General features: G+C 47.9%; 1 protein-coding gene across 7 annotated transcripts in view; it reads left to right on the forward strand.

Annotated features, from left to right (window-relative positions):
• Positions 1 to 27,988, forward strand: part of Su(var)2-10 (E3 SUMO-protein ligase Su(var)2-10) — a 128,277-nt gene that overhangs the window by 16,735 nt on the left and 83,554 nt on the right. For 4 of the 7 annotated variants that reach the window (XR_012894644.1, XR_012894643.1, XM_075891305.1 and 1 more), the window contains exons 1-2: positions 21,340 to 22,135; positions 27,483 to 27,862. Coding sequence is in view for 5 of the 7 variants with exons in the window: in XM_075891305.1 (XP_075747420.1) it covers positions 21,870 to 22,135; positions 27,483 to 27,862 (646 nt within the window). In the remaining 2 variants the exon portion in view is untranslated. Of the gene's footprint in view, positions 1 to 5,648; positions 5,876 to 21,338; positions 22,136 to 27,482; positions 27,863 to 27,988 lie in introns of those variants that run through there. The other 3 variants (XM_075891306.1, XM_075891308.1, XM_075891307.1) reach the window with 3 other exon arrangements.

Here is a 27,988-nt window from a genome sequence, read left to right on the forward strand (position 1 = left end):
CAACGCAGCTCCCTCTGGGCAGTGTCTTTGTCACACACTTCGAGTGAGGCCCCGCCGATCCAACACCGACGTGCGGCAGACTCGCAGGCTTCCACTTTACGCTTCGGCCTGCGGCGCCTGAAAGGCCTCGAAGTGGCACATTTCAAATTTATTTGTGGGTTGGTCAACCCGTGCGGGGTTGCACGTGTGGTGATGAATGAGCCTGATCGACGCACTCATAAGCAGACACGGAGATTTTATGCGAAACGAACTAGTATTTAATTCAAACAAGGGCAAAGACAGGAGTTAACAAAAATAACAAAGGAGGAAACTGATACCGCGATAGAAAGAACAGCTATATAACAAAATATGCTAAAAAACACTACAAAAGATACAGACTAAAGACAAATATGCGGAACATTAATAAAACAACAACAAGATGGAACTACAGGAGAGACAAAGAAAATTTACGAGAGAAAAAAAAAAAAACTCAGGCTCGCGCTTCTGAGCTTTGACGTGCGACGCAGCGCACACTACAAGTATTTAAAAAAGGGCTGGTTATAATAAATTAACTATTTAAAAAAATGTCACAATAAAAAGTTCCATACGGACCAGGCCAGCTCTTGGTGCACGTAGGGGAGTTGACGGGTGCCGCTGAAGGTCTCGCTGGCTTGGTAGACGACGAGGGTGCCCGGAATTGCAGCCGTCCCAATATGTTGCGCGGGTCACTCCATGCTCGCCGCCTACGCGAGACTCGCGACACCGGCGACCGCACTTCTTGCTGGCTGTACGTCAACTGCCTATTCCGATGCAGTCGGAACTTTTTTCTGGCGCGTACACGTGCTCCCGTCCCATATGGGGGTAATTTCCCTTTTTTTAGACCGCCCGTGCCCCTTTCAATACAGGTGCAGGGAAGACGAGCCGGCGCCACGCTGGGTCGTTAGTCGCCGGATGTTGTCCTCCCAACACAAAGGCGCCCTTCCTTGGAAGATGGGGCCCGCGGACGATCCGAAAATTGGAGTCGTTTGTGACAGTCTTTCTGTCTTCAAGCGGTATTGCACTGCCGGCAGCGGTCGTGACGCCCGTTGCTGTTACTTCATCTGGTCGATCGCGTCTCGCGAGTGTCCCGACCTAAACTGCATCTTACACCGTGGCCTGTGCCCGTAGAGAGGATCGATCAGAATGGAACGCGCGTCTCCTTTCTTTTCTGAGTGGGCTCAGCAACGCTACGCTAGCAAAGCGCGACCGACGCGACCGGCGTCCGTTGGCGCGCGCTGGCACCATGCCAGGACGTGGGCGGATTGACGAACGCGATGCGCGCGCGTCTCCCTACCTGCGTCAGTGGACGCATTGTGGCCGTGTCACGTGGGGGACGCATGTTCGGGTCGGCTTTCTTTCTGCATACGGCCAATAGCAGTGAACGCGGCAAGGAACAGTGCGCTAAACGCAGCTCTCTCTGGCCAGAACCGCGGTCGAATTTAACTCGATCCCGAAAGGGCTCGATCGCGTGAAATTTGAGATTTGCCGTTAGGCGTCCCTTGTCGCACGTGAGCGTGCATGCCGATGTGGGCGCGTCGCTCATCCAACGAGCTGGGCGCAAGGAACGTGGACGTGCGCAACATGGATACCTACGATCTCCATTGTTATAAGGTAAGCCGCCGGTGGCCGCTCTCTGTATCGAAGTCGTTGTATTTCACTCTCTCTGCAGAACGTGCGGCGCGAGATGCAGGTAGTGTCAGTAGTGAGAAGTGTGTGACAAGCATTACGGGACGTGTTAGGTTTAGTGGCGCGTCCGCAGTAGCTCTGCGGTTGCGGCAGCCAGCCAGGTTTTGAAATAACGTACCGCAAGCCCTTGCGGTGTGGTCGCTGCCACTGCGCATGCCTCGTAACGCGAAACGCCGTTCACGATTCTCCGTCCGCTGAAAATCTGAAATGGCGTGTGGCCAGCAAGGCCCGCAATGCGGTGGATGAGCGTGCGGCAGCGTCTGCGGGGTAAACGCTGTTATCAAAAAACTCATTTGGCGCTCATACGCAGACGCTACGCGTGCTAACGCTATCGGGGAGTTTTATGGAGATTTGGATTAGCGTTAGCAGGTGTTGTGGGGGCCATATGAGTTTATATAGGCATCGCACACTGACCAGAGTGAGCTGCGTTGCTCACGCTGCCTCGTTTCAAAGTTTACGACATTCGCTGTTAGGAGCGCGTAGAAAATAGACGCATGGTTGCGTCCCCCGTGTATTGAGGCGTGGCCTCCGCGATCGGCAGCCGATCGCGGAGGCCACGATTGAGGCCACATTCCGCGGACAGATTGGATTGGAACTTTTATTTCCGCCGACAGATGCAAGGCTCGAAACGCGCGCGTTGCGTTCCCTTTTCATTGAGGCCGTCTCGAGGTTGCTTCTTTTTTTTTTTTACCGCTAGGCTGTGTATTCTGGCGCTGCAGTCAAATTGGAAAACTCGACTGAACGGTGCCTATAGTTCAGTTGTTTTGAAAATGGCTGTAACCGCTCTCATGGCCCCATTTGCGCTGTTGGTGTGCAGGCCAAGGACCCAATATGGTCTCATCACCTACTGCGAAATCGTTCAGTAGAAGAAATCAGTGTTTGTCGTTCACATGTGTATGTTTGGCAATCACAAAATATGTGCTCAAGTGTTTCTGACACATCGCAGTGTTCACGATTGGGACCCGTGTCACTACGGCCGATGATTCGTCTTGGTGTGGCGTACACATTACGCACATGCATAAATCAGTGGATCGATGAGTGTGTACCATATTCTCCCGACGCTGTTTACTATACATATTGTTACGCGAGTAACGAGTATATAGTGCAGTATATATAGAGCTAGCACATAGTCCCATTATATACGATTCGACCTATTTAACCGCGGGCTCTTGGATGTAGATGTGCGTCCGCCGCGGAGGAGCAGTGGTTGTGCACGGTGATTGATTGCTGACCCAAAGGTGGCGGGTTCGATCCCGGCAACTGCGTTCACATCAATATGGGTGCAAAATGCCAGAGACCCGTGTACACAGTGTGGCCCCGCCGCGGTGGTCTAGTGGCTAAGCTACTCGCCTGCTGACCCGCAGGTCGCGGGATCCAGTCCCGGCTGCGGCAGCTGCATTTTCGATGGAGGTGGGAATGTTGTAGGCCCGTGTGCTCAGATTTGGCTGCACGTGAAAGAACCCCATGTGGTCAAAATTTGCGGAGCCCTCCACTACGGCGTCTCTCATAATCATACGGTGGTTTGGGACGTTAAACCGCACATATCAATCAACATTTGGCAGACGGCGTCCGCAAAGCTGTTGCGGACGCTCAACTAAATCTGTCAGTTGTCACCAAGCTAGCGAATAGGTGCTACAAGACACAAGGACGTGGATGCAAACACGGCGTTTAGGCAAAATGGCTAACACCACGCCGAACAACTTCTTTGACCTTCTTCGAGAGGCTGACCACTATATTTGCCAGCCTACCTCGCGCCAGTATGTTTAATTGTGGTGACGTGTTTAAACAGAAGTCTTTTTCGAGCTTGTGCGTGGCTGGAGGGGAGGAGAAGCGGGGTTTCAGAAAAGGGGTTGTTTGGCGAGTCACTGCCCACTCTCTTGTCGCCAGCTTGGCTTAAAGGGACACTAAACCAGCCAGAGGCCGAAGTATAGATTCGGCTTTGCAGTTGCGTACGAGCGTGCAGTGAACGCCGGTGGACTCCCACGCGTTTCCTCGTTTCGCTCTTTCCTCTGCGTGTGAGGTGGAAACAGCGCGTGCATCTGCTGGCCGAAAACGGGCCTTGTTTGCCGCCCAATGACAGCGTCTCTTGTACGCGGCGTCATTTGTATTTTACTCGGTTCACGCCATGCCGGCTGCAATCGATAGAAGGAAGGCACGGAGATGAATGAGCGCGCGAGCGTCCGTCGGTGGTTTAGTGACTCTTTAACGTACCGAACTGCATCGTTCACGAAGTTAATCACGTCTTGAGTAAACAATTGCTGGGGAGCAGTGCCTGCTTTTTATAGCCCTTGCGTTGCTGGGCGAAAAGTAAACGCGTTCTAGCCTCCCATTGGCCCCCACCTGACGCGGGGGAAGCGTTAACGCCCCCCCCCCCCCCCTCTTCCGCGCCCGTCGGTCGATGGGGGCTTTCCTCGGCAAAATCGCCGGTTGCCGACCTTGAGCGCGGGAAATTTGGCTCGAGGCCAGCCGGGAGAGATGCGAGGCACGCCGGCTTTCGCCCAAGTGACCGACGGCGCACGTCCGCAGCTGCTCGTGTTTTTTTTTTTTTGTTGTTCGGTTTTGGCCTCTACGAGCGTCACTCGTGTCGGGAACAGTTGCACACACGGCTCGCTGATAACGCAGTGCTCCTCGCGAAGCACTTTTATCTGGAAGTACGCAGAGCCGGGCCCACACCGAAATCGCTTTTGCGGCTGGGGATCTTTCAGTTTGGACGAGAATTAGAGAACTTGGTCGTGATTTCCGGAGCCGTCTTCTACGGCGTAACAGGACTCAGTGTTGCCAGGTCAGAGGAGGTGGTGTAGCCGAAAGGGAGAGAAAGTGTACCTCACATGTAGCCAAAGACAAAGAAGAGTTAAAAAAAATATTTGTAGCCAAATGTAGTCATTCGGAGTTGCAGTTTTTTTATTTGTAGTTGCATTTCCACATTCGACTAACGCAATTTTTTTTTGTACAACCCGTCCTTACTGTTTAAACAGCTTGTGTTCAAAAACGAGAAAGTATCTATGTTCAGGCACCTACTTAATCGATCACCGCTCTTTCATTTGAAAATCAATCTGGAGAAAAAAAAGTGAGTCTAAGCATTTTTCGGAAAGTTACTTTCAGTTGCTAGGGGTTCTAGAGGACAAGTTGTCACCAATTTTGTATACTTTACACATAAAGCAAAACAGAGTCGAGGATTATTATTATTATTATTATTATTATTTTTTTACTGTCGTAGACATTTTTATGACCATAGCTACCAGCCTCTTCCGCAATTATGCGCTGGAACTCAGTCTAGCCCGACAAATAAAAAAAAAAATCTGCCCATTTGTACATGTCTCAAGTAATGTTGTTGTGGCAGTGAAAGATAGACCATTGGATATTGTAGATAGTTACGATAGTCGAGGTTTTACGTCCAAAAACAACGCGATTATGAAAGACGCCATGGTAGAGCTCTGGAAATATGGACCGCCTGGAGTTTTTTAACGTTCATCTTACCACGGCAGTTTCTGCATCTGGAAGGATGATTTTGATGAGTGGGTCGTGACATGGTTGGTGTGTAGGGCGGGAGAATGGAGACGATCGTGCTTGGTCACAGTGTGCCATGTAATGTGATAAGCATCAATGCCACAAAACACCTGTGCTTCAAGAATGTAGCTACAGGTATCGAATACCTCCCAACGACTCCCCTGTAAAATAAAAAAATAATAAAACGAAGCAAATTGTGGATGTGAGACATTCACAATTTGCTATGTGGCTATAGACCCCTTGCTACTTCTGAAAAAAGCTCGTAAAATTGCTGTGTGACATGGGCACAACTCCACCTCCATGGAACTCGCTAAAGTTGTGGCCATGTAACAGGGGTATTGTAGCACCTCTATGATCTGACACTCTTTCATTCACCATGCATATTGCCGCAGTCATTGCACTCTTCATTTATGATGTTTCTTTTTGTCTCGTTGCAGCAAATGATAATGAACTTCCGAGTGTCGGAGCTCCAGGTGCTGCTGGGCTTTGCCGGCCGGAATAAATCTGGCAAGAAGCAAGAGCTCCAGCTTCGGGCTCTGGATCTGCTGCGCGCCTCCCATATGACATCCATCTTGGTGAAGATAAGAGAACTGCACAAGTTAGTGCAACCCTCCGTCTCTTCTCCTCGACGAGCACGGTCCTGGCAACCCGCGAGTGACACAGGGTAGGCGAGTGTGTGGGTGCCACTTGCACCTGTCGCAACCATACAGTTTGCTCACCACTCACTGTATGGGTAATTTGTTCGATTCGCCTGCACCTCTGCCAGTCATTTGACAGCAGGGCTTGAGAAGTCTGGAAATTGTGCAGCCTGATATAAGCGAGGAGGGACACACTCGAGGAACGAAGCAAGTGCGACACGCGGATGTTTGCGCCCGTCTTAAAGGGATGGTGCCACCAAATTTGTGGCCTATGCGTACTTTGCTGCCAGCGTTTCTAATAGCTCCAGGAAGCATGATAAATGTACCATGAGCCATGTATTCATATGTAACAGTATAGGTGGCTTGGTCACGTAACCACACAAGGCTGTGACGCACGTGCTGGGTATCGTCTGCTCTCGCTAACTCGTGCCACACAAGCATCAGCAAAACAAATGCGCCGACAATTGCCATGGCTAGCTGCAGCAGCTGTGACGTAGAAACAGATGGTCATGTCCGTCACGTCACTACAAATCTGTTGCGACGTCATTACAATTTTTGTTGCTCCTCCTGTAGAGCTACGTCAGTGCTGGAACGTTAGCCATGAGTCTCAATAGGGAGAAGGAAAATTGAGGTACACTTTGGAAGCGAACTAAAATATATTCTGAACGTTTGCTATGTCTGACCCTTTGTGTGGAGTGCCTTTGCATACATAGAAACCTACAGCCGGCTTGTTATAGCCTCGAAATTTGATGGCACTACCCCTTTAAGTTGCTGGCCGTGCGTGCTATAGTCTGGAAACTAGTCAAAGCTGAGATATTCACTCAACAAGAGTTGTTGGAGTCTTTCCTTTTCAGAAGCTCCGATTTTCAGTTTGGATTAAAGTATTGTTAACCATGCCCAATGCAGTTCAAAATTTTTTTGTGCATATACTGTGATTATGAAAATGAAAGGAGGAGTAACCCAATACCTCGAAAGTTTAGCTTTATTTCTAGAAGAAAACGAAGTGTCCACTTATATGGACACTGGGAACACCAGTTACACTTTGCCAATGATTCTTTCAGCACATTTGTCATAGCATTCATCTTCGCTAGCTGACAGCTCTGCTTCAGTGCTTTCATCATCATCATCACTGCTGATTTATGGCCAACATGTTCATCACATCATGTTCAAATTGAGTGGTTTGTCATCAGCAAAATTCACAAGGTTGTTGCTTACAGATGACTTTTCTTCACTACATCAGCATTGTTCTTCATCATTTTCGCAGCTTATTGTCAGCACTTTCATCATTTCCAAATTGAATGTTTTTTCGTCATCAACTTTCAAGAGGCCAATTAGTAGATGGCTCTGCTTCAACACTTTCATCTTCATATTTTATTGTTGCAGTCAACAATGCTTTCATCATCACAACAGTCATCATCAATCAAGGTGATTTTGCTTTCTGACTGATCATCATTGGCACGTCCTATTGATATTATCAATGCATTTATCCTGATCAGGTTGAGTGTTTTTGTCATCAGCAACATGCAAGAAAACTTAGTTTGTGGATGATTGCTTCGCTGCTTCAATCATTGGAGCTCTCTAAATCTGAACATTTGCTTCAACGTCGCAACTAAAATATTGTGGCACAGCATGTCTTCCTCACTTAGTTAACATTTGGAATAAAGCAGATGAAGCCAAAACAAAGCTAAAATTTTCATTAGGCTCCATTACAATTATACTAGCAGGCAGCTTTCAACTTTTAAAAAGAATAACCTAGCTTATGGTCGCTCACCGTACAATGAGTGTTATATAAAAACAAAATTAGAGTTTTTGTTTTGAGATAAGTCATCATCATCAGCACTTTTTGAAACTGGTTTAGGTGGTGCAGGTGAATCGAACAAACCTAGTGTGTTCCGAGCGCATAGATACGTGCGACGAGCCATCACAGTTTTAAGCTGCACTTTGCTAGCTCTTTCCAGCGGCATTTTCGTTGAAGTATATGATAGTAAATATCTTGACATTTGAGAGGCGAGTTCTCTCGCCATCGCAGAGTCCATGTATGTGTACAGCATTGTCCCGTCACGCTCACATTGGAAGTTTGTTTTGTAGCTTTTCGGTGTTGATAACTAAGCATGCATAAATGGCTGTGGAAGCTGTTGTAACAAAGTGTCATGGTGTTTCAACCTTGTAGTCATGCTAGTGAGAGAAAGGGGCCCTGTCTGGAACTTTGTGTTGCAATATCCGAGCACTGCTTCATCTCCTGAGATTTTGGCTCACGCGCTCACCTGGTAAAGGATCTCAATGTGTCTGGTATGTGGGCATAAGCAGTAGCCTATTACCAAACTGTTGTAGCTAGACTCCTTGTTCTAACCTTTTGCCTATAGACACGGGTCCAGTGTTTCTTTAGTGTTGTCAAACTAAAGAAATGTCAGCATGTCATGATCATAATGTACTAATAATCTACACCAGCAGCTTCAGTCACTGCAATAACAAAAGAAAAGTCTTTTTCGCCACAAAGTAGGAGCAATGAACGCAATAGCAACAAATTTGGGTTCTTACACATAACGCTATACCTAACTTTTTTATCGCCTGACCTGACGTTACTCAACAAAACGCATATGTGGTACCCTGCTTATAAAAGACACCTCATGTAAAAGACCAGAATTTCTTCCCGATGCATGTCTTAGGGGCTTCAACTGTAGTGGTTCTGGGTTTTTCTTATTGATCTCTATGCCGGAGATGGTGCCATCGATCTGCTTACACCCATTTGCATCTTAGATGATTCAATAATCCGCAAACTCCAGAAAGTTTACAGTACAGGCCTCGGCCTTGTCTGCAGTATTGCAAAGGAGGTCGGGTGGCTCTCTGCTAATGTTAGCAGAAGTTGTGGCGCTTTGCAGCATGCTGTTGTTATTGTGAAGAAGCGCACCTTAATAAAGAGCGACTTATTGTGAACTGCAGAGCACATATAGTGTACGGGATGCTGAAAAAATGTCGCTCAAATTTGCACTCGCGAGGCGAAATATACCGCCAACATATGTCTGCACGCTCGCACCGGCGGCCAGCGATCCTGCGGAAACGCCGAATGAAGTTTCGTTGGCGATTGCCTTATGTATTTGCGGGTTCGACATTTATTATTAATATTACTATTATTATGGCATGTCTTTGCACCTGTACTTCGTTCATTCACCGCTTCCACTAATCTCCCGTCTATGTTCACCCCATCAACCCCCCCCGCCCCACCCACCCATCTAGTTTTTTCGAGAGGGCTTTATCTAAGTGATCTCACTTGCTTCAGTTTTTCTTAACCTATGGTCGTGACAGATTTATAGCAGGCAGGCAGGCCATGTTGCCGTTCCGTTCACACACTGCGCGACTGACTGCTTTATCCTCGCTATGAACGCGAAAATACGCAGTCGCTGCTACCGTTTAGTTTGATTTTTTTGTTGTTGTTCCGTCTTGAAAGCAGTGCGTGCCCTTTCCATGTCCATGCCATTATTTGCGAATGTGCACGTAAACAATCGCGTATGCATTGTCTGGCGAGAGTTCAGGCATTGCTAAACGGCGGGCGGGAAGGGAAGTAAGCCTACGAACCTGTCTGCGCCTCTAAGATAAGCGAAGTCGCCCCCCCCCCTACCCTCCCAGGTTTTCACTGAACGAAAAGCTTATAATTGGGCAGGAGATCAATAGCTATTACGGGAGAAAAAAGACTCGAGCGCCAGGTGGATAGATCATTTCACGTGGGTAAATGCTAGTCTTTTTGTACGTCTGCCTTTTTTGTTTCGTGATCAGAGCTAGATTGATGGTCTTAATTTTTTTTAGTGCATTTTGCTGGAGGGAATGGCAACAAAACTCTGTTGGGAGTCGGCCTCGTCCTCCCCGCCTCATGGACAGTAACATTAGCAGAAGAGAGTAGCAGACCAACAGGTACTTGTTCGATCTGCCGGCAGCGTCTGCTCTCGGTGACTTCACTAGGTCACCCTGGTTTCGTCACTATGAGCGCCAGGGATATCGAAAACCCGGTTAGAAGCACGGGATTGTTTTATTGTTATCAGCATTATTACTGTCCGCCGCAGTGGATCAGTGGCTTTGGTGCTCGGCGACTGACCCGAAGATCGCGGGCTCGATCCCGGTCGGGGCAGTCGCATTTCGTCAAAGGCGACGTGGTAGAGGCTGTGTACTGTGCAATGTCTGTGTAATGTCCGTGCACGTTAAATAACACCAGATAGTCAAAATTTTGGGAGCCTTTCACAACGGCTTCTCTCATAATCATATCGGGGTGTAGGGACCTAAGACACCTGATATTATTATTATTATTTTGTGGCGCCGTGGAACGCTGTCGCGTTTGGCATTGTTCATGATGATGGCATTCTGAATTCAATCAACGCGTGTGTTTACTTTGAAAAATATTTAAAAAATCTCCGATATCCGAAACCACATCTGATATCAAAAAATATCGGTGATTTTGGAGCACCTTAGGACACCCGCCCAGACAATAACAAGCAATGTCAAGGAGATCGTGTGTGTGCGTGTACTTTTTTAGACACCCTGGAACTATGTAACGGGTGCCATGAATGGAGAGTGTGGAGAAATTCAAAGCAGCAACCTCTACACTGCATGTTGTAGACGTCTGCTGCTTTACAAGCTTGTGATTTCATAGAACCACGTCTTGCGGGGCGCGATTGCCTTGCAGGTGCGATGTGGAATGACTGCAGTATTCTGCTCCGTGGTGCTTGCGTAATAACCCACAGGAAAAGGTGCCCTGTTGCAATCTTCTTCATATACGTGGTAACACGGCGAAGCCGCCACCACGTGCTCTGGCGGCATGTTTTGCAAGCCTGTCTTTGCACTCTCCCATTCTCCAACCCGGTGTGAAGCAATCACACAGACCGAGTCAATGTTGGATGGGTGTTTCCCTTAGCGCAACCATGCTTTTCAGTGTATACATTTACTACCTGTACGTCGAATTAATTGATTGACAATTATCAACCTCCGTCCTTTTCTCGCGACCATACGATATGCATTTGCTTCAATGAAGGCAACACAGAGGGACGTCGTATGGAGGATCGCTTGTCTGCACTGTTGGATTTCGGGCAAGTGACAGTCAGACGTTTAGCTGAACCACGCCCATGGCATTGCATATACCGTTCGCTTGGGGACGAAGCTGTAGGGATGAATGGATGAGCTGTCTAAAACGAAGAGAGCGTGGTTAGCTGGCGCTGAGCCATGTCCTACGGGGGTTGTTAAAGATGATACCATCGTTTCCCTTTCGAGGGTATACTACATATGTCTCATAAGAGCACACGAGCGAAGTTCTTGGAATGTCCCAATAATAATAATAATAATAATAATAATAATAATAATAATAATAATAATAATACGATTTCCTTAAATTGCCGGCTAGCGAAACTGGGTGTTACACATAAAAAAATTTACAGAAAAATTACTAGTGTGCACGTGCATGCCTAAATATTTCCACCCAAATAACTTGACCACATAATAGCAGTACCACCTATTCTTTCCATATAAACAGGCCTCCTTGCCTTTTTCTTTCATTTCTCTCTTCCTCACCGCATGCTGGAGAGCTTACAGTGAGACTGGACATTTTCGCAGTAATTTCTTTAAAAAAAATTGTGTCCGTACGCCTTTACTGAAATATGTGGGGTTGGACCTGCTGGACGCACCGTGTACGAGAAAGGCATTATCTGGAGGAGTTCTCGTTTGGAAAATATTCTTCCAGGAAAATAGTCTGCCTTTTCCCAAGAGACGCTGACCCTCTCAAAGTGCAAGGCTTCCAGGAAAGTAGTCTGCCTTTTCCCCAGAGACGCTGACTCTCTCAAAGTGCAAGGCTTGTAGGCTGTGTAAAAGTTAAGTAAGGGTGAATCAAGCAGAAAGATGAAGCGGGAACGACCGAGACAGACGGACACACTACAGGCAGCTGCTTCGAAAGTACCGTGGATCGTCCAAACTATTCCTCGGACAAACGACCTAACCATTTGAGAACCGGTCTAAATGAGCACGGCAGGGTCACGGCGTATCCTCGGGGTTCCTTTTACCAAAAAAAAATAATAATAAATAAATAAATAAATAAAATAAAATAAAATAAAAAGTTGGTCAGACAGCTCTGGACGTGAAATTTTCCGCTTTCTGCCGACGAAAGTTGTTGACCTTGTGAAAATCGATCTTGGATTCCTAGTATCAACAAATGTTAACACAACATTGCCGCAATATTGAAGAAATTGTTTCAACTTGTGGCCACATTGCATGCCAGACGGGTCTTCCAAGTGGTCGTAATCACTTGCTCAGCTTGGCGTTCGGTTTCGGTGAAGTTTACCCTGGTTGCTTGATTAGGGTGGGGACATTGCATTGTTTTATCAAGTTCATTTTTGAACTATGGTACGCTAGTACTGTACTACTCTTTTCGCTCGTGATTGGCGTTGAGCTTAACCGAGTTCCACTGAAAATGTGTCACTGGAGCCGTGGGTCCCTCCTTAGCAATGCGTAAGTGAGGCAACAATGAGGCGTGCCAACCCCGTTCTAATTCTGAAAAAAAAAAAAAAAGACACAGTTTTGCCGCAAGGACGTATCAGTGAATGCGATAGGAATAACTTGGTATGTATCGCTCAAAATGGCTAGCAGATCGAAACGTGCAGCGGGCTGCTCACGCACAAATGATGCATGAAAACAACGCACACAGGACGAGAGCTAACATCGTTTACGGTTCGACGTTTAACGAGCTGTTTAAACAAAAATGACACACGAAACGTAATCAGAGGTACAGATATGAGTGCGAACTAACGAGTGTCCCAGTTCTTACTTAGCTGTGTTTGAAAAGCGCGCTCTTTTCGCAAACGGAGCCTGCGCAGCAAGGGAAGTTCACCTTTATAGCCCAAGCAACTAACGCAATCATTCCAGTGGAAGCCCAACACGCAGGATTTCCCCCTCCGACGGATAAGCACAAGTGCACAAGCGCCTAACTCTCCCGCATCCATGCGTGGGGCAAAGTATGCGTGGGAGATAAGCGCGTGTCGGTTGGGGCATCCGGTTGGGGCATCGGGAGGAGCTGGGTGGCCAGCGCGGGCGGCTTTTTTTCGTCTTGAGTTTGGCAGCTTGGGCTAGTTGGTATGGCACGACGATAGCTATAATGCGAGAACAGAACGACGCCGCCGAGACAAGGACACCAGTGCTATAAACCAGCCGATACTGTCCATATAATTGCTATCGCAATAAAAAGTACAATATAAGTTGTTTCGGGGTGCCTTCACTAGCGGGAGCGGAAAAAAACGCAACGAGGAGGAAAGAAGCGATATGGTAATATTGTATACCGTATTACCATAGCTTACTGAAAGCTTATTCTTCGGTGTCATGCTTGACCCCATGCTAATCGTCTAAAACTGCAGTTTGTGTTTGGTGGTATGTTAGATCTATGGGTTCTAAGCGCGTCTCACTTTTTAGGGGATTGCGGTAGTGGAAAAAATGGCAGCATATCCACAGAGTGAATGATTGGGAGTGGGGCGAAGCATTCGTCCGTTCATTCATTCTTGCTTGCGTCCATCCATGCGTGCGTCTGTGTGGCCGCCCGTGCGTCCATCCACCCGTCCGTGCGTGCGCCTGTTCGTGCGTCGGCACATCCATCTGTGCGTCCTTCCCTGTGTTGGTCCATGCATCCGCCCCTGCGTCCGTCCATGCGTCCATCCGTGCATGCAGCCATCCGTGCGTCCGTTCATGAATCTGTCTGTGTGTCCGTTTGTCCATCTATTCAACACTCCAAGTACCACCCGCATCTTTTCATCATATATTCTCGATATTGAAGCACCACCATTCAGCGGACATTCCAAGGACTAAACGAGAGGTGGCACGCGCACACTTTCTTACGGCTTGCGCTTCTTGTTTACGTCCCACCTTTAACCACCTCTAGTTCATGGTATATACTAGTTCACTGTATTCATGGCACTGCGGCCCAACGCTCGCTAGACCTTTCTAAAACGAAAGAGGTTACGCCCAGCGGGTATAATGTAGCAACCCTTTCTTGTCAGATAGTGCTCAATGTACATGCCAATGGCTACCAAGGGGGAATGAGAGACAGGAGAATTCTGCTTTTAGTTAACGCGCATGCTGCGAATTTTTTATTGTTCAACAACGCACAGGAGAAATCTCCCACTGGCACAACCTTGCAGGTCAAAAATCGTAAGACGGTTTACACACTACGACTACCAGGGACGAACGGGTGCCGGTATAAGAAGCTTCGCCCCTAAAAGAGAGTAAAATGAAGAGACCGCCTTTTCGAGATAAGTACTGGCAGCAACGAACCATCGCTGGATGCTGGGAATCCCCATCGCGTTAAAAAAATCCGGCGGGACCACGACGGCGTTTCCGCGCTCTTTCACTACCTTCACCCCTGCGATTAGACAGAGAAAAATGCATCTATTTAAAAAAAAATGTTCATCGCGGGTGGGAAATCGATCCCTTCAGCGAGCGTCGAGTCTAGAGCTAGTAGGCGCGCGGTGCGGAGACGTCCAGGTCTACTCGGAGCTGATTTAACTCGTAAGCTGTCGACCAACCTACGCGTATGATTTTTGGGCGAAATTTTCCCGCTACGCTGAAAGCCGGTTCGCCTCGCTATGGTGGCGTCGGGGTGGAATAGAAATGAGATGTGTCGACGCGTGTGTTTCTTGCTTCCGCGAAGCCGATAGCCGGACAGTGTTCGTTTATTTTTTTCCCGTAATGGGACACTAGCATGGGCGTCAGCAAGAAGGGGGGTGAAGAAGGGGCAGTCAATGAACAAAATATTTGAGCAGTCGAGGGAACTGTGGGGGATTGATGCCTCGACTATAGAGATGTGCTCGGGCTCTGGGCAGCCCGACGTCTTTTCACCTCGGGCTGGGCTTTCTTGTTGAATTACCGGGCCGGGCTGTGGCCGGATGAAAAGCCCGAATCAAGCCAAAAATATAGATGATGTGCCGAAATTCTCATTTTTCGTATATGTGCTTTCTTTGGGGAGAAACCGGAATGAAGTTGGCGAATACTAGCGCACTGAATCGCTAAGCGCCTGCTACGACTCAGAAATTCTTGAGTTTTGGAAAGGGAAAGAAAGACTATCCGAAACTTGCCAAAATCGCAAGAAATATCTTGGCGATTCCAGCTCAACAAGCGCCAGCAGCGAGCGCAACTTCTCTGATGCAGGATACGTAATGCAGGAACGATGTACTCGATCGAAGCCCGAATCTATGGACAATCTTTTGTTTTTGCATGATAATTTATGAATGGTTCTGCACTCAGTCTTGAATTGTATCAATAATTGAAAAAAAAGAAGCTACAGGGATGGACAGCATGCTTTTTAATAAATCCGTTTTAATTTTTTTGTTGCCATGGGCTTCATTTCGTGGTGCACGGGCCGCGAAATTGCGGCCCGTGCACTTCTCTAGCCTCGACCCCTCCCAGAACTTTTTTCCTTCTTCTGCGCTGTAGGAATCAACTAGCACGTTGGTTTCCATGAGTGTCCGGAGAGGGGTGCAAGTGGGGGATTGATGTCTCGACCCGTTCCAGAATTTCGGATATTTTTCTGTGCTGTAGCAATGTGCGTTGGTTAGCACTCTTCATGGTCCGCGTATCTGTGTGAAATGGTCTTGAGGATTGTTAGCCAACTTCGCACGTTGTTCTTGTAGGTCATGTTATGGCAAGCCCGCAGCCAAAGGGGTGCCCTGCTCCCTGCTAAAATATTTTCTGCTTATGGGCCTGTGTCATGTCAGTACCCTACTGCACAAAGTTCTGCGGACACCTTCGCTGCTCCTTCCTTACTGCTGTGGGTGACTTCTTGTACAGATTTTTCACTTATGGTAGTGAGCATCCCTTTGACGCTTGCTTCTGTGTAGTACATTTGAGCACAAATGTGTTCCTCAAACAGCTTCCGTCAAAGGTGTAGGATTGGTGCTGGTCGCTGATGTTTCTCCGTGAATCCCTCATCGTGGGCAACGGACCTTGGTTTGGCAACTTTTTCTCGTAAATCGCTTCATGTTTCGCATATTTGTCTGCTATTGACTGTCGATACAACCAAACTGGGTTTTACGAAGAAATCTCCTTTCGCCGGTGGGTTCAGCGTTGTCGTCAACCCAAACGAACGAACTATATGCCACCTAACCCCACTAACAGAAGTTATTCTTGTGGTGTTTTCCTTCTAAATTTCTCACAGATGTGTTTTACTTGGAGCTACAACGCTGTCGCTCGTCGTACCATCTAGGCGCCTAGTTATGGCCTTAGTTTTGTTTTTGATGAGGCAGCTCGCCGCGCCCATGCAGAGAACAACAGGCTTGGCATTCCGTAGTGCTCTGTGGGGCCAAATGGGCGCTAGGGGCGGCGGTGGTTACTTTTGTTCGTTCATGGTTGATGCTTCAGGTAGCACTGATCAGCTCCTCGCAACTTTCATCGCACGGCCCACAAAGACTGCATGCGTTCTCCACGTCTTTGCGTATAGGCGGCTTCACATGACCGTCCAGCGGGCCTGCATCGCCCGACACTGCAGTTTCTGAGCCAGGAGGGGGTGGCACACCGGGCCCTCGCCCCCCTTCCCCTCCCACTATTTTTTTCGCCGTGGTATACGGAGCATAAGATGGACCACTTCCCACTGTCCGGCCCCCCTTTTCAGATCAAGGTGCTCCACACCTCGAAAAAAAAAAATTCTGTAACGCTGGACATGGAGCCTGCTCGTGTCATCCACAGGCTGCCCTCGGGAGCTTTTTGCACGACGCAATGTGGTGAGCAGCAAATGCGATTCTGTGGTAGCTTTTCAGTGTCGATTTCTCGATTTTACGAACCTCCCGATCACTGGATCTTGGTCATCGCTTCGGGAAATAATGTTCGTACGGTATTTACCCGTATGACCGTTGGCATTTCGAACTACGCGCCGACACGATGCAAGGTAGCTTCGTGAGTTCCGAAATGCTGCTGCGCATTTTTTTCCACTTTTTGTAAGCGCCTGACGACCGCTCGAGTAGTCGGCGCCTAATCGTGTCAAACCGGTTCCTGTCTGCTTCCTCGTTCTCATGACGCGGTGAATGACGTGTGAGGGTCGAGGAGAGGGGGAAATGGCAGGAGGTCGACCAGATCAAGAAGAGGCGTCCGCCTGAATGAACTACGTGACCAGCTGCTCGACGTGAGCCGTGCGTGCTGGACTGCGCCCGCAAAGTTATTCAAAAAGTCCCCCTGCGTCTTCCTGCAAGATTGGCGACCCGGTACTATACCGCTTTTGGCCGGCACAACCTCGGGGTTACCCAGGAGAAAAGGCAGCTTGGCCCTTTCTGTTCTCTCTCTCTCTCTCTTCTTTTACGGTGGCAGGTAACTGGTGCACTGCATTTGGCAGCGGCGTACAGAACGTAGTACGTTCGATACTTCCGCCGTTCGTATTTTAGGAATGTTCTTAATGCGCCGCGCGATGTTTCGCCGCCAATGAGATTCTGGGCCGCCTTTACTCTAAGACACCCTAAACTCCACCCCTTGACACCACACTCACTTCACTAGATCATTCACTTCAGGTTACTACAGGTTACTACCAGTCTCCGGGGTGATGCTGCATCGCGTGAATCATTGGTGAAGTTAAAATTGTTTGGGTTTCGGACGATAATAGAGGTTTTTAGCAAGCTACTGAAACTCGTTACGGAAATATGACGTGGTTTCTTTCCGTATGCGCGCATACAATGGTCGCGCATGCGCACTCGTCACCCGGAAAGCGTCAGCCGCTCGGAGGGATACCGGATCAGTCTCGGCTGCCTTCGGGATTGGGCGACGTGCTAACGCGGGTGTTCTTGCAGATGGCCCGGAATGCGGAAGCCGTTGCAGGAAATATATAATAAATCCAGGCTTATTGCATAATTTTCGCCTGTAATCCGTTAATTGGGTGGGCGCGGCGTTCTCGTGACTAGTGAATTTCTGGATTGGAGCTTTTTTTATGGTATCTGTCACATTTGGCTGGTCGAAATTTAGCTGGTTCTATGCTCCAGCTCGGAACGTTCCTTCGGCGCGCTCTGAACTTCGATCTCTGAGTGCGACCGATGACCTGGCGAGTTTTGGTCATGGACGTCGCTCCTGCAGCGTCCGTTGTCGGGTGATGTCGTCCGCTGCAGACCCTCGGCGCCCGTTTTGCTTGTCGCGGAAGACGTCCCGACGTGTCTTCTCACGCGCTCCTATTGCAGCTCTGGCTACGTGTTCGGGTCGGACCGGGCATTTTTAAATGCGAATGGTAGGGCGCCCGTCGGTGTCCGCGCGCTGGCAGGCGTTATCTATCCGCTCTCAAGCTGCGCGCGCTTATCGTCGCCCCTAGCAACCGCGCGCTCTGCGCCGTGCTCCCTGTGTCGTCTGGAGAGAAGGTAGGTGGTGATTGGAGGAGAGGAAAGACGCCTAATTTCTGCAGCCAGTTAGGGAGCACGGCGCAGTGTCTTGTGGGGGGTGGGAAGAGGGGAGGAAAAAAAGGGAAGATAGAAGTTGAGAGCTCTCAGTCAGAGGAAGGGGCAACTGTCACAGCTAACACTGCAGCCAGTAGTGTACGAGAGTCCGCTCGAACTTCTCGAAGTGAGGGGGGCATTTCTGCCCCCTCAGTTGAGTCCCAGGTGCAGTGCTTCGCCGCTCGCTCTCTCCTTTCCCGCGCTCCACTCTCCCGTCCGCTCGCTTTTAGGTAAATGGATTGATTGATATGTGGGGTTTAACGTCCCGAAACCACAACATGATTATGAGAGACGTCGTGGTGGAGGGCTCCGGAAATTTTGACTACCTGGGATTCTTTAACGTGCACCCAAATCTGAGCATACGGGCCTACAGCAAGTTCGCCTGCATCGAAAATGCAGCCGCCGAGGCTGGGATTTGATCTCGCGACCTGCGGGTCAGCAGCCGAGTACCTTAGCCGCTAGACCATCGCGGCGGGGCTATATAGCGCGCGCCTCACTCTCGGCCGCTTGCTGGCTGATGAATGTGTAAATAAATGGTTATGCGGTACAAATACTCGTCTGTTAATTAATTTACGCCATTAAAATTACTACGCCGTGTGCTCTCGGCGCTAGAAATGCACCCTCATTTCTTCACGAATCCCTTCGGGGTGGTGGGGACAAGTGTTTCTTGGGTTGTTCGTTGTAGCCGTAGGGTTTCCTACAGTGCTATTTAGGAACTCGATTGTTGTCGCCGGCAGTGGTGTAAATTCAGAACAATCGCAATGGGGGACACAAGTGAGACCGTGACGGCCAATTAAATCATGCTTTGAGAAAAAAAAAAAAAAAGAAGCACGGCGCCCAAGCTCTAGCAGTTTCACTGTTCTATTCAGTCTTCTTTGAATCGGTTGAGCGGGCTTTTGCTATATTTATAGTCTCGCACAGCTGAAATGTATTGAACGCAGGTACACGCTAATAAATAATCACCTTTTAAAGAAAGATTAATATGCTACGCTTAAAAGTAATTGAGATATGCAATGTTATAAAGCTAAATGTCAAGGGGGGCGCACTTGTAAGGGGGGGGGGGGGCGGTTCGGTATCCCCTGTCTTCCCCATGATTCACGCTAATGCCTATCAGAGTCGGAGCGTGGCAGCGACAAGCAGAATGTGTAATCAGTGTTGGTCCAATCAAAGTGCCCGAACTTATGTGTTCCACTGTGGAAAACTTTTTTTTTTTTTTGGCTGGGGAATTCAGTGAACCCTCTGTTGATTGGTGTCTTGATTCTGTCTGCACAATTGCATTGGCGTTGTTCATTCACACTGTTCTAAAGTTCTTATGTCATCTGAGTTTTATTGGCGCGCTAAATCAAAGTTGCGCAGCACTGTCCTGATGCGTATCTATCCCGCTTAAGAAAAGAAAATCGAGCACAGTATCCAGTAGTTATGGTGCCTTACTGCTGACTCGCAGGTCGTGGGATCGAATCCCGGCTGCGGCATTTTTAAAAATGATGCGAAAATGCGAGACGCCCGTTTGCTTAGTTTCGGGCGCACGTTGAAGAACCAACCCTAGGTGGCCAAAATTTCGGGAGCCCCACGCTAAAGCGTCTTTCACTGAGGCTTCCGGTTTTGGGACGTAAAAGCGCAACAATTGACATTGAGCACACAGGGAAAGCTGAAGGGATCTTGTGTCGCTTGGTTTGTGCTAGGTGAATCCAGGAATATCAGTGGCGAAATAGGTGCTGTTTTGAACTGAAGATACGGCCAGAGGTCGCACCCAATAGAGAGAAAGCATTCTATCACATAATTCAGAGAACCAACTGAGTCGGGACGAAGTAACCAATCATAACCCAGCGAGGTTAATATGCGTTATCATACTTGGTTTAATCTTAATGGTTTTATGCGAGACATCCTTTGTGGCTTTGCTAAGCTGAAACGTGCATCTTTGGAATCGCGCCTGTTTTGTGCCGTTGAATGAAGAGAAAGCACGAGGATTGCGAAACGCTTTGAATTTTCGGAGCCGCTGCAGCGTCCTTTTCCACAATGAACACCAGCGCAGGCACGTCAGCTGTATGTGCAAAACTGGCCATGACGCTGTCGCCGCGACAAATGCGAATTTTGGCGCTGTTAATGAATGCCACATTCAAGCAAAGTCTATAGAGATAACGCGGGCCAACTCCCAATCAGTGCTCTGTTTAAATTTCTCGTGGTGTTCTGCCGAGGTGTACGAAACGGCGTTGCTTCTGGTGGTGTCGTCTTGATGCCACTTTTGAAAGGTTGTTCACGCCAATGCGTAACACGTAGTACTTTCTCGTAGCCTACCTGCATGCATCTTGGTCGCGTTCGTTCCCGAGTCGGTTGCTGTCAAGATATTAGCCTTTCTCCTGCATTTGTTGTTTGTCATCAAACATAAGGTGTTGTCGAGATTCGACGAAGAGAACCGCTTCTAGCTTTTTTTCTTTCCTAGAAAGCTACGTACACCATGCGTATTTGCAAATGCAATGGTTACGAACTCGGTCGTAAAAATCTGTTCATTCATTGCGACATTAGAGAGTTTTAGAATAGCGCACCGCGAGCCCTTGCGGTGCGGTCGCTGCCACTGCGCATGCTTCGTAACGCGAGTCCGCGTTCGCGCGCAGAAAATCCGAAATAGCGTGCGGCGATCGCGGCCCGCAAACACTGGATTGAGGCTACGGTGTTGCTGCGCTACGGTGTCGCTGCGATCGTGCGTTGCGGTTTGCAGCAGGGCAAACGCTTTTATAAAACTTATATGGCGCCCGCAACGCCCGTAGCGCTTGCAAACGGTATTCTAAAGCTCCCTATTATTGCTGTTAACCGCCTATAAGTATCGAGCGTCGCCGCTTTGAAACGCGTCGACGTGATCTAAGTAGAGGGATCTTTTTTTTTTTTTTTCTCCGTTCGCCTTCATGCTGTCAACATGGAGATGGTATTTTGAATTATTTTCTTTTGCATAGCGACGTGGCACCAGCGCCAACTAATACACAAGGAGTCCAACTTGCGTGTACAAGCGCGAGCTTAGTTCAATTACCATCCCTTATCATCCGGCGACTGCCGCGCGCGAGGAGAACTGCGTCCTCCGTGAGAGATTCTGCGCGAGTCACGAAGGCTGCCTTTCGTTATGATGATGCGCCGCCAGGCGGCCTCAGGCGCCTTGTGGTTCCGCGTTGCGCGCGTGGGTCGCGGCTGCTGCCGTTTGAAACGCTAGTGGAATTTTTCGCGTTCGCCCGTGTTCGAAGTTAACTGCGCGGCACCGATGCACGGCTCGCCCAATTCTTTGTTTCGATTAAAATCTACAGGTTGCACGTGCGCTGCTTACATTGCTTGCGGCCCCCGATGACGCTCGTTTGGTGATCCATGGAACGCGGCGAAATGGAGGTGGTGGTGCGCGGTTTTCGACTCGGCGTTCCGTCGCAAGCAGCTTGTGCGCCTCCCAACAAGTGCCCGTATCTCGACTGGAAAACGCGGGGACAAGAAGAAACTCAGTCGCTCTTTGCACGGCGTGCGATAATCGTTTGAATTCGCCGAACCGCTTCTGGAGTGCTTGCAGCGACGACCAACAGGCTGACTGAGCTTCTTAGGCCTAGTGTCGAGTACGGCGGCGACGAGTACGGTGATGAGCGACAAGGACGGCCCTCTTCGTGGCCATGAGTACTCTAGGAGAGTCTTGCTCTACGGTACGCCTTCTCCGGCACAGTGCAACCACTACTTGAGCGACAGACTGTGTCACGAGTGCGAAGTCTCGAGACGTAGCGCCGAGTTGTTCCAAGAGGCGCGCAAATCAAACAGTCGTCATCGAATCCATCCCGCGTGCGCGATTGGCTCCCACCGGCAGAGTGCGTCGAGTGCCAGAGTATGTCGTGCTGCCGATTTGCCAGATTGGTGAGTGACAACTAGCGCGTGCGTTGACAATAATATTGTACACGTTCCTCTACCACTGAACCGAAAGCCCGTTCATCGTTCGTTCCCAATTTTAGAGCGAGCTTCCGTTGCAAGTTCCTGTAATGCGAAAGTAACGAGTTACAGTTACATTGCGGAGATTGAAACGTGTCGTCGTTACATTAACGTTACATTCGAACTTTTTAAAATATAAAGATGTAGTGTCGGATAATCCTGAAGCGAAATAAAGTTACCAGCTTCGAGTTGTAATCAATATACGTAAATTATGTGAATTTGACATTGCCGACTGCAGATTATGCGTAGGTAAATAAACGCTTCGAGTTGAATTTTTTAGAGTCAGCCGGCCATGCTACAAGCATGTCGACTGCAGCCTGTGTGCTCGTCAATTTCAAGTCCCACACATGCCGCTCTTTCCACATCTGTCCTCAAAGGTGCAGTCAGGATACTGCGATTTAGGTATTCAAATAGAAATACCTCCACCCATGCAAGAATTTAAATATCTTGTACAAGTGACCGCATCGAAAGGGACTATACTTAAGTTTAATCATTGCTGATTCAATGCTTCAGTGTGAGTGAAAAATAATGTCCAGAATATACTTTTGCAACTTTGTGTAGTAGTCTGTCCCTCTGTAGTCATTCTCTCGCTTTTTTTTTCTTCTTTTCTTACTACTTCTATATTTTTTTCTTTCTCCCTGTGTCTTTTTTTGTATTGATTCTCCCCATCGAGATTCTCACATTCATACTTAGAGGGAAGTGTGGTGCCGCCGTCTATGCGAACTTCTTGAGGGTGGAGTGCTGGGAATGGCGTTGTATGCATCTGCAAGGCTTGTGTTGGCTGTAGTCGAGTGAGGCTTTTGCTCAAAAGCGAATTTGACTGCATAAATAAAGCTTCTTTAAAACGAAACATTTATAAGCGGGTCCCATTCACGTGTATTATATTCTAAAATAAAAGTTCACTCACCTTGATGGCACAACCAAACGGCGAAAGAAACGGGCGACATGAAAGTGGTAGAGGGAACGCTCGCTTTGTTGTCTGCCTGCCATGTTTAGCGGCCGTTAATTACTTCTTACGCTAAGTTTCTGTGCAATGACAATAATAAATAGCTTGTTAAGTGCTCTTTTAGTAAGAAATCAATCATTTCAACGTGAAGCCAGATGCGTTTTCGAGGTATACAAATCAGAGTCAAGTTCAAAGCTCTCATATCCTGTCATTTTCTTGCATCCAGCAGCTCACTAGCGGCAGATTTTCCTCTAGATAAGTTTGTGAGAAACTCTATGGCCGGTATTCACAAACCAACCTCTGCCTTACCTCACGTTTTCCTCACCTTCCTGTACTGTACACATGCGCTGTAAAGGCACACAAATGATAACAGGGCGAGAGATGAGGACAAGACTGGTTCATGAATACTGGCCCAATTTGTTCATCATGTGCAATAAAAGTTCAAAATCGATAAGGAAAACTCGAGGAAAGGGTGAGGTTGGTTTGTGAATACGAGCATATGATTCCCCTCCCCCCTCCCCGTTCTTCCGCCTCACCCTGACTATCCTTTCCCAATGTCTTGCACGCACTGCCAGCGTGCACGCATATTGCAGAGAAACTCATAACCAATGATTTCCTCCAGCATCCCACATTTGCCATTGCCTTCTCTTGGAATCCAGTCAGTTACCCTCAAGGATGAATGGTTATCCTGGCTACGCGCTGTGTGCCTGGCCTATGTCCGTTTCTTATCCTAAATTTCAACTATGGTATTCTTAATCTTCGTTTGTTCTCGGACCCGCTGTGCTCTGTTCCCGTCTCCGATGGTTACACCTATCGTTTTCCTTTCCATCGCTTGCTGCGTCGTCCTCAATATAAGTTGAACCCCTTTGTGAGCCTCCAGGTAGCTAAGAGATATATAAAAGCAAATGGAAAGTCGGCCAGAATGATATTTGCATTAGTGAGGTGCTTATACATTCTTAATGACTTTTTAGTGTATGATTGTAAAAGGCCATTACTTGATATAATTTCGCTAGAGAGAAATGGTGATTTTTTAGCGCTATGTGTTCGGCTGCAATACGAACAAAATGAAATTATCAGTTCAAAGTGTCATTCCTATCTATGATAAAGGAATGCCATGAAAGCAAAAAGCAAACTTGATAGCCCAGTGGTTACAGCATTTGCCTTCGGATAGTAGATAAACAGTTTCAAAGCTTGCCTGGCGCAAATTTTTTTCACGAGAAATTTCTTCTTTCTCTTTCTGAGGGTCTCGCATACACACAAGGTCACGAAAGCTCTCTTGTGCTTCTTGAGGACCACTGGACTTCATAAGCGCTTGTTAACGGACAACGCGAGGGCTGCGTATCCTCTAGCTATTTATTTATCTCTTTCTTACTTGTCATTTCTTTTTATCCCTTTACTTTTTATTAATACCCCTTTCCCATATCTCAAGTGTAGCGTAGCTAACGACACCAAAGCTTGGTTAACCTACCTGCCTTTTCTCACCATTTTACTCGCTACTTGTTCTCCCGCCCATTGAAGTTATTGCATCCCATGCTGCCCAAATTAGCTAACAAATTCTGAAAGTGAAGCAGAAGAAGATGAAGAAAGCAAACCTCTAGCTTAGCAGGTGTGCTGTAAAAAATCGGCTGTCCTTTCGGCACGCTGTTAGTCTTGGCATTGGCTGCTTCCCTGCTCCTTCGGGGGGCCTTGGAAGTGAAAATCAAGATGCAGCATAGTCATGTGCCTGATGCGGTTGCCATCTGCCCTGTTCTGCATGATATGCAGCAAGCGTGTGTTTGCTTGTTGAAAGCCGTGAAACACTTATAGAAGGAACGCTGTTCCTGCGCTGCCATTCTGTCGTAGATGTAACATGTTACTGTTGAGGTTACGCAGATCCCTAGTGGAACTGTGGTGTTCCTCTGTTCCTCCCAAAAGAACTAGTCCCTTGGTATGCCGTAGCGTACAACACTAACGGCAAGTGCTCTGAATCTTCGTTAGCGAGAAATTTCAGCCGTGACCCATGGAAATTTTGTCGGGCCAGGCCACTTCAAATGACACACAGTGCACTGATTTCCAGGTTTCGAGTTCTTCTCGGTGTGGGTGGGGAAGAGGCGGGGGGGGAGTTTGCTTTTGCCTCAGAGATCAGTGGTGAGAGAACACTGTTTGTAGCGGTGGAGCAATGTTTTGGTTGGGATCCGTCGAAATAGCGTCGACGTTTATTTTGGGAATGGCCACTGTTGCGCACTTTATGAAGTGAATTAGATCGAAAATGTTCTTAAATGACATAAAGTGCATGCGTTTCGTCAACAATCATGAAAAGGTAATAAAAGATATTCACATTTCATTTTCAAAATTGTGCATCATCAGCCACAATGAACGGCAGCAAGCAATCTCACTGGCTGTGCCGTTCGGAGAGAGAAAACCGCAGATGCTTGGCAGCCCCTGCGAAACAGAACCTCCATTACCAGCAGATGTGGACGCATTTTTTTCCGTGTGTGGTCTTGGCAGGTAAAAAAAAAAAACCTTAAAGGGGAGGGCTTCTTGAAGGCGTCTTTACACTGCCATGCAAATCTAGATACAGAAATGGCTCTGAGCAAGTGCAAAACATAGGAATTAATTACAAAATATCTTAATTTGTTAATAAAGTTAATTTTTTATGGCGCATTTACTGTATTTACTTTTACAGTGAAAGGTGCGATGAGATTACAATGCTTTAGTTGTTCCCCACCGCCGCCGGTGGGGACAACTACCACTGACCCTGGCTGTCCTCGAAACTCCTGTTCACAGAAACCCTGCAAGCGTAATGTTGAGAAGGAAGTGCATTACATACAGAATGCAATTTGTATAACCAGGCCGCACACAATATGAATTGCATTATGAGTAGGTCATTAAAGGCTTCACACCAATTATAAAGGGCTCAGCTATAATTTTTTGTCATAAGCCACCAAATAAATAATGGAGCCGTGGGAACTTTGCAAGCATACTTATATTAGTAGACCCAAAACAATTTGCAACGGATTCTACAAATGGCACTCTTTCACCTTTCATTGTGACAGTGCTGTGCTTCCCGGGCAGGCCTAGGGTTTTTTTTTTTCTCCAAGGTGTAGTTTCGCTTAGGGGTACATTTTCTAGGCTCTTGAGGGCTTTCATTAAATGCAACATAAGTGAAAACTTTTGCACAAGTGCTCCAATAAATTGTCGAATTTGCGTCTACCCGTTGAAGTTATGCGGTGTCTTTTGGCCTTGAGTTTTCCATCATGTGCGGAGCCTTGGGTTACCGAATTGGGAGGGTTCAGAGAACCAATATGTTGTTTGAAAACATTCAATCCAAGCAGAAAAATGTGCGCGATTTATGGTGAACCCGGTTCACTGGGAAGAACAAGCAGATGTCGGAAGTTGTGAGGAGTGGGGTGTCAGCATGGGAGAGTGGAGTTCTCTATTTACAGCTGGAGTAAACATCCCAGTGTTCTCTGTTGAATAGCGGTAAAGCGGGTTGTTCTTGTGCTGATCTTTGGATTGTACGTGTTCTAATGTCTCCATTTGTGGTAAAGGCGAGAAGGCGGGGCTGTGGCTTTACCTTTTGATTCAACTATTGAGATCTGCTGCACAATTTCTGCAAACCTTACTCGTATAAAGGACGTGACATTCATTAGGACCAAAACAGATCACACTGTTGCTGCAATTTCTGCTACATTTGCCTGCTCAAGCAAAATAAACACAGAGGAGGAAAGGTAGATGTGTGTAAGTTGCATAACTTCGTTCGCTGCTTTTAAAGCAAGAGCAGTTTGTACTGTGACTGACCGCTCTCTCCGCGCAGCAAAACTGATCATGCTTTGTCACCAGCTGATAGTGCTGCTGGTCTTGTTTAATCACTGAACCACGGCAGCCCTGAGAAGAGCCCCTGTGTGCCTTGGAGTGTTTCTGCTATTCCAGTGGAATCTACCATAAAACAAACTTTATCACAGCTGAACATCACCTTCCACTGTTCTCTTAGAGGACCTATGACAGCGAAGAATCTATTGCATATAGTGTAGGATAGAGTAAAAAGCGATATGCACGGTTTTAGCAATTTTAACTTCTTACAGAAAAACCAAGAAAATTTGAGGCTTTGCATTGAAAACCATTTTTTTTTCCGTATAAAGCTTACAACCGCTGAAGTAAGCCTTTATGCTTTTGAAATGTATAAAGGGACTGTGCCTCACTTTTATGACTTGCAGATAAGGCCAATAGCCCACCTTGCTATTGTTGCCATTTGATTCAAGTGCCGATCATGTTCAGATAGTGCTTCGGAAAATTCTTGGAAAAAAATTTATGTGGTAGTGGTGGTGGTTTTCAAACTAGCCTTCTCAGGCGCAGGTTCCCGTCCTCAACCGCGGGCACCAGCTCTCATGCGACAGTAGACACAGCCGACCCAAGGCTCTGCGCTGCCACGCCCAGCAGTGGCCTCAAGGGTCCTGCCTCCTACATGCCTTCCAGTGCAGCCACCCGGGCAAGCAGCCTGATGGCGGGCCACCACGGGGTGGGAGGTGGGGCAGGTCCACCACCCTTGCATTCTGGGGACTACTCGTCCAAGCTTCACCACATTGCGCCGCCTCCACCACCACTTATGGGTCCTGGTGGCGCGGCGGTAGGTCTTGGCGCACACTCGTATCCCGTCCATCCAGATGTGCGGTTCAAGAAGCTGCCGTTCTATGACATTCTGGCTGAACTCCACCGACCCGCAAGTCTGAGTGAGTACAGCTTAAGCCTGGTATTTTTATTAGAGCAGTATCCTCTGAAGTGGTGTGGTGAACTGGGCGGGTTGGTTGAAAGGCGAGGTTATTGAAGAACAGTGCTAAAGAAACTGGACCTGGAAA

This window comes from Rhipicephalus microplus, chromosome 1 (assembly GCF_043290135.1).
Source record: "Rhipicephalus microplus isolate Deutch F79 chromosome 1, USDA_Rmic, whole genome shotgun sequence".
Taxonomy (NCBI): domain Eukaryota; kingdom Metazoa; phylum Arthropoda; class Arachnida; order Ixodida; family Ixodidae; genus Rhipicephalus; species Rhipicephalus microplus.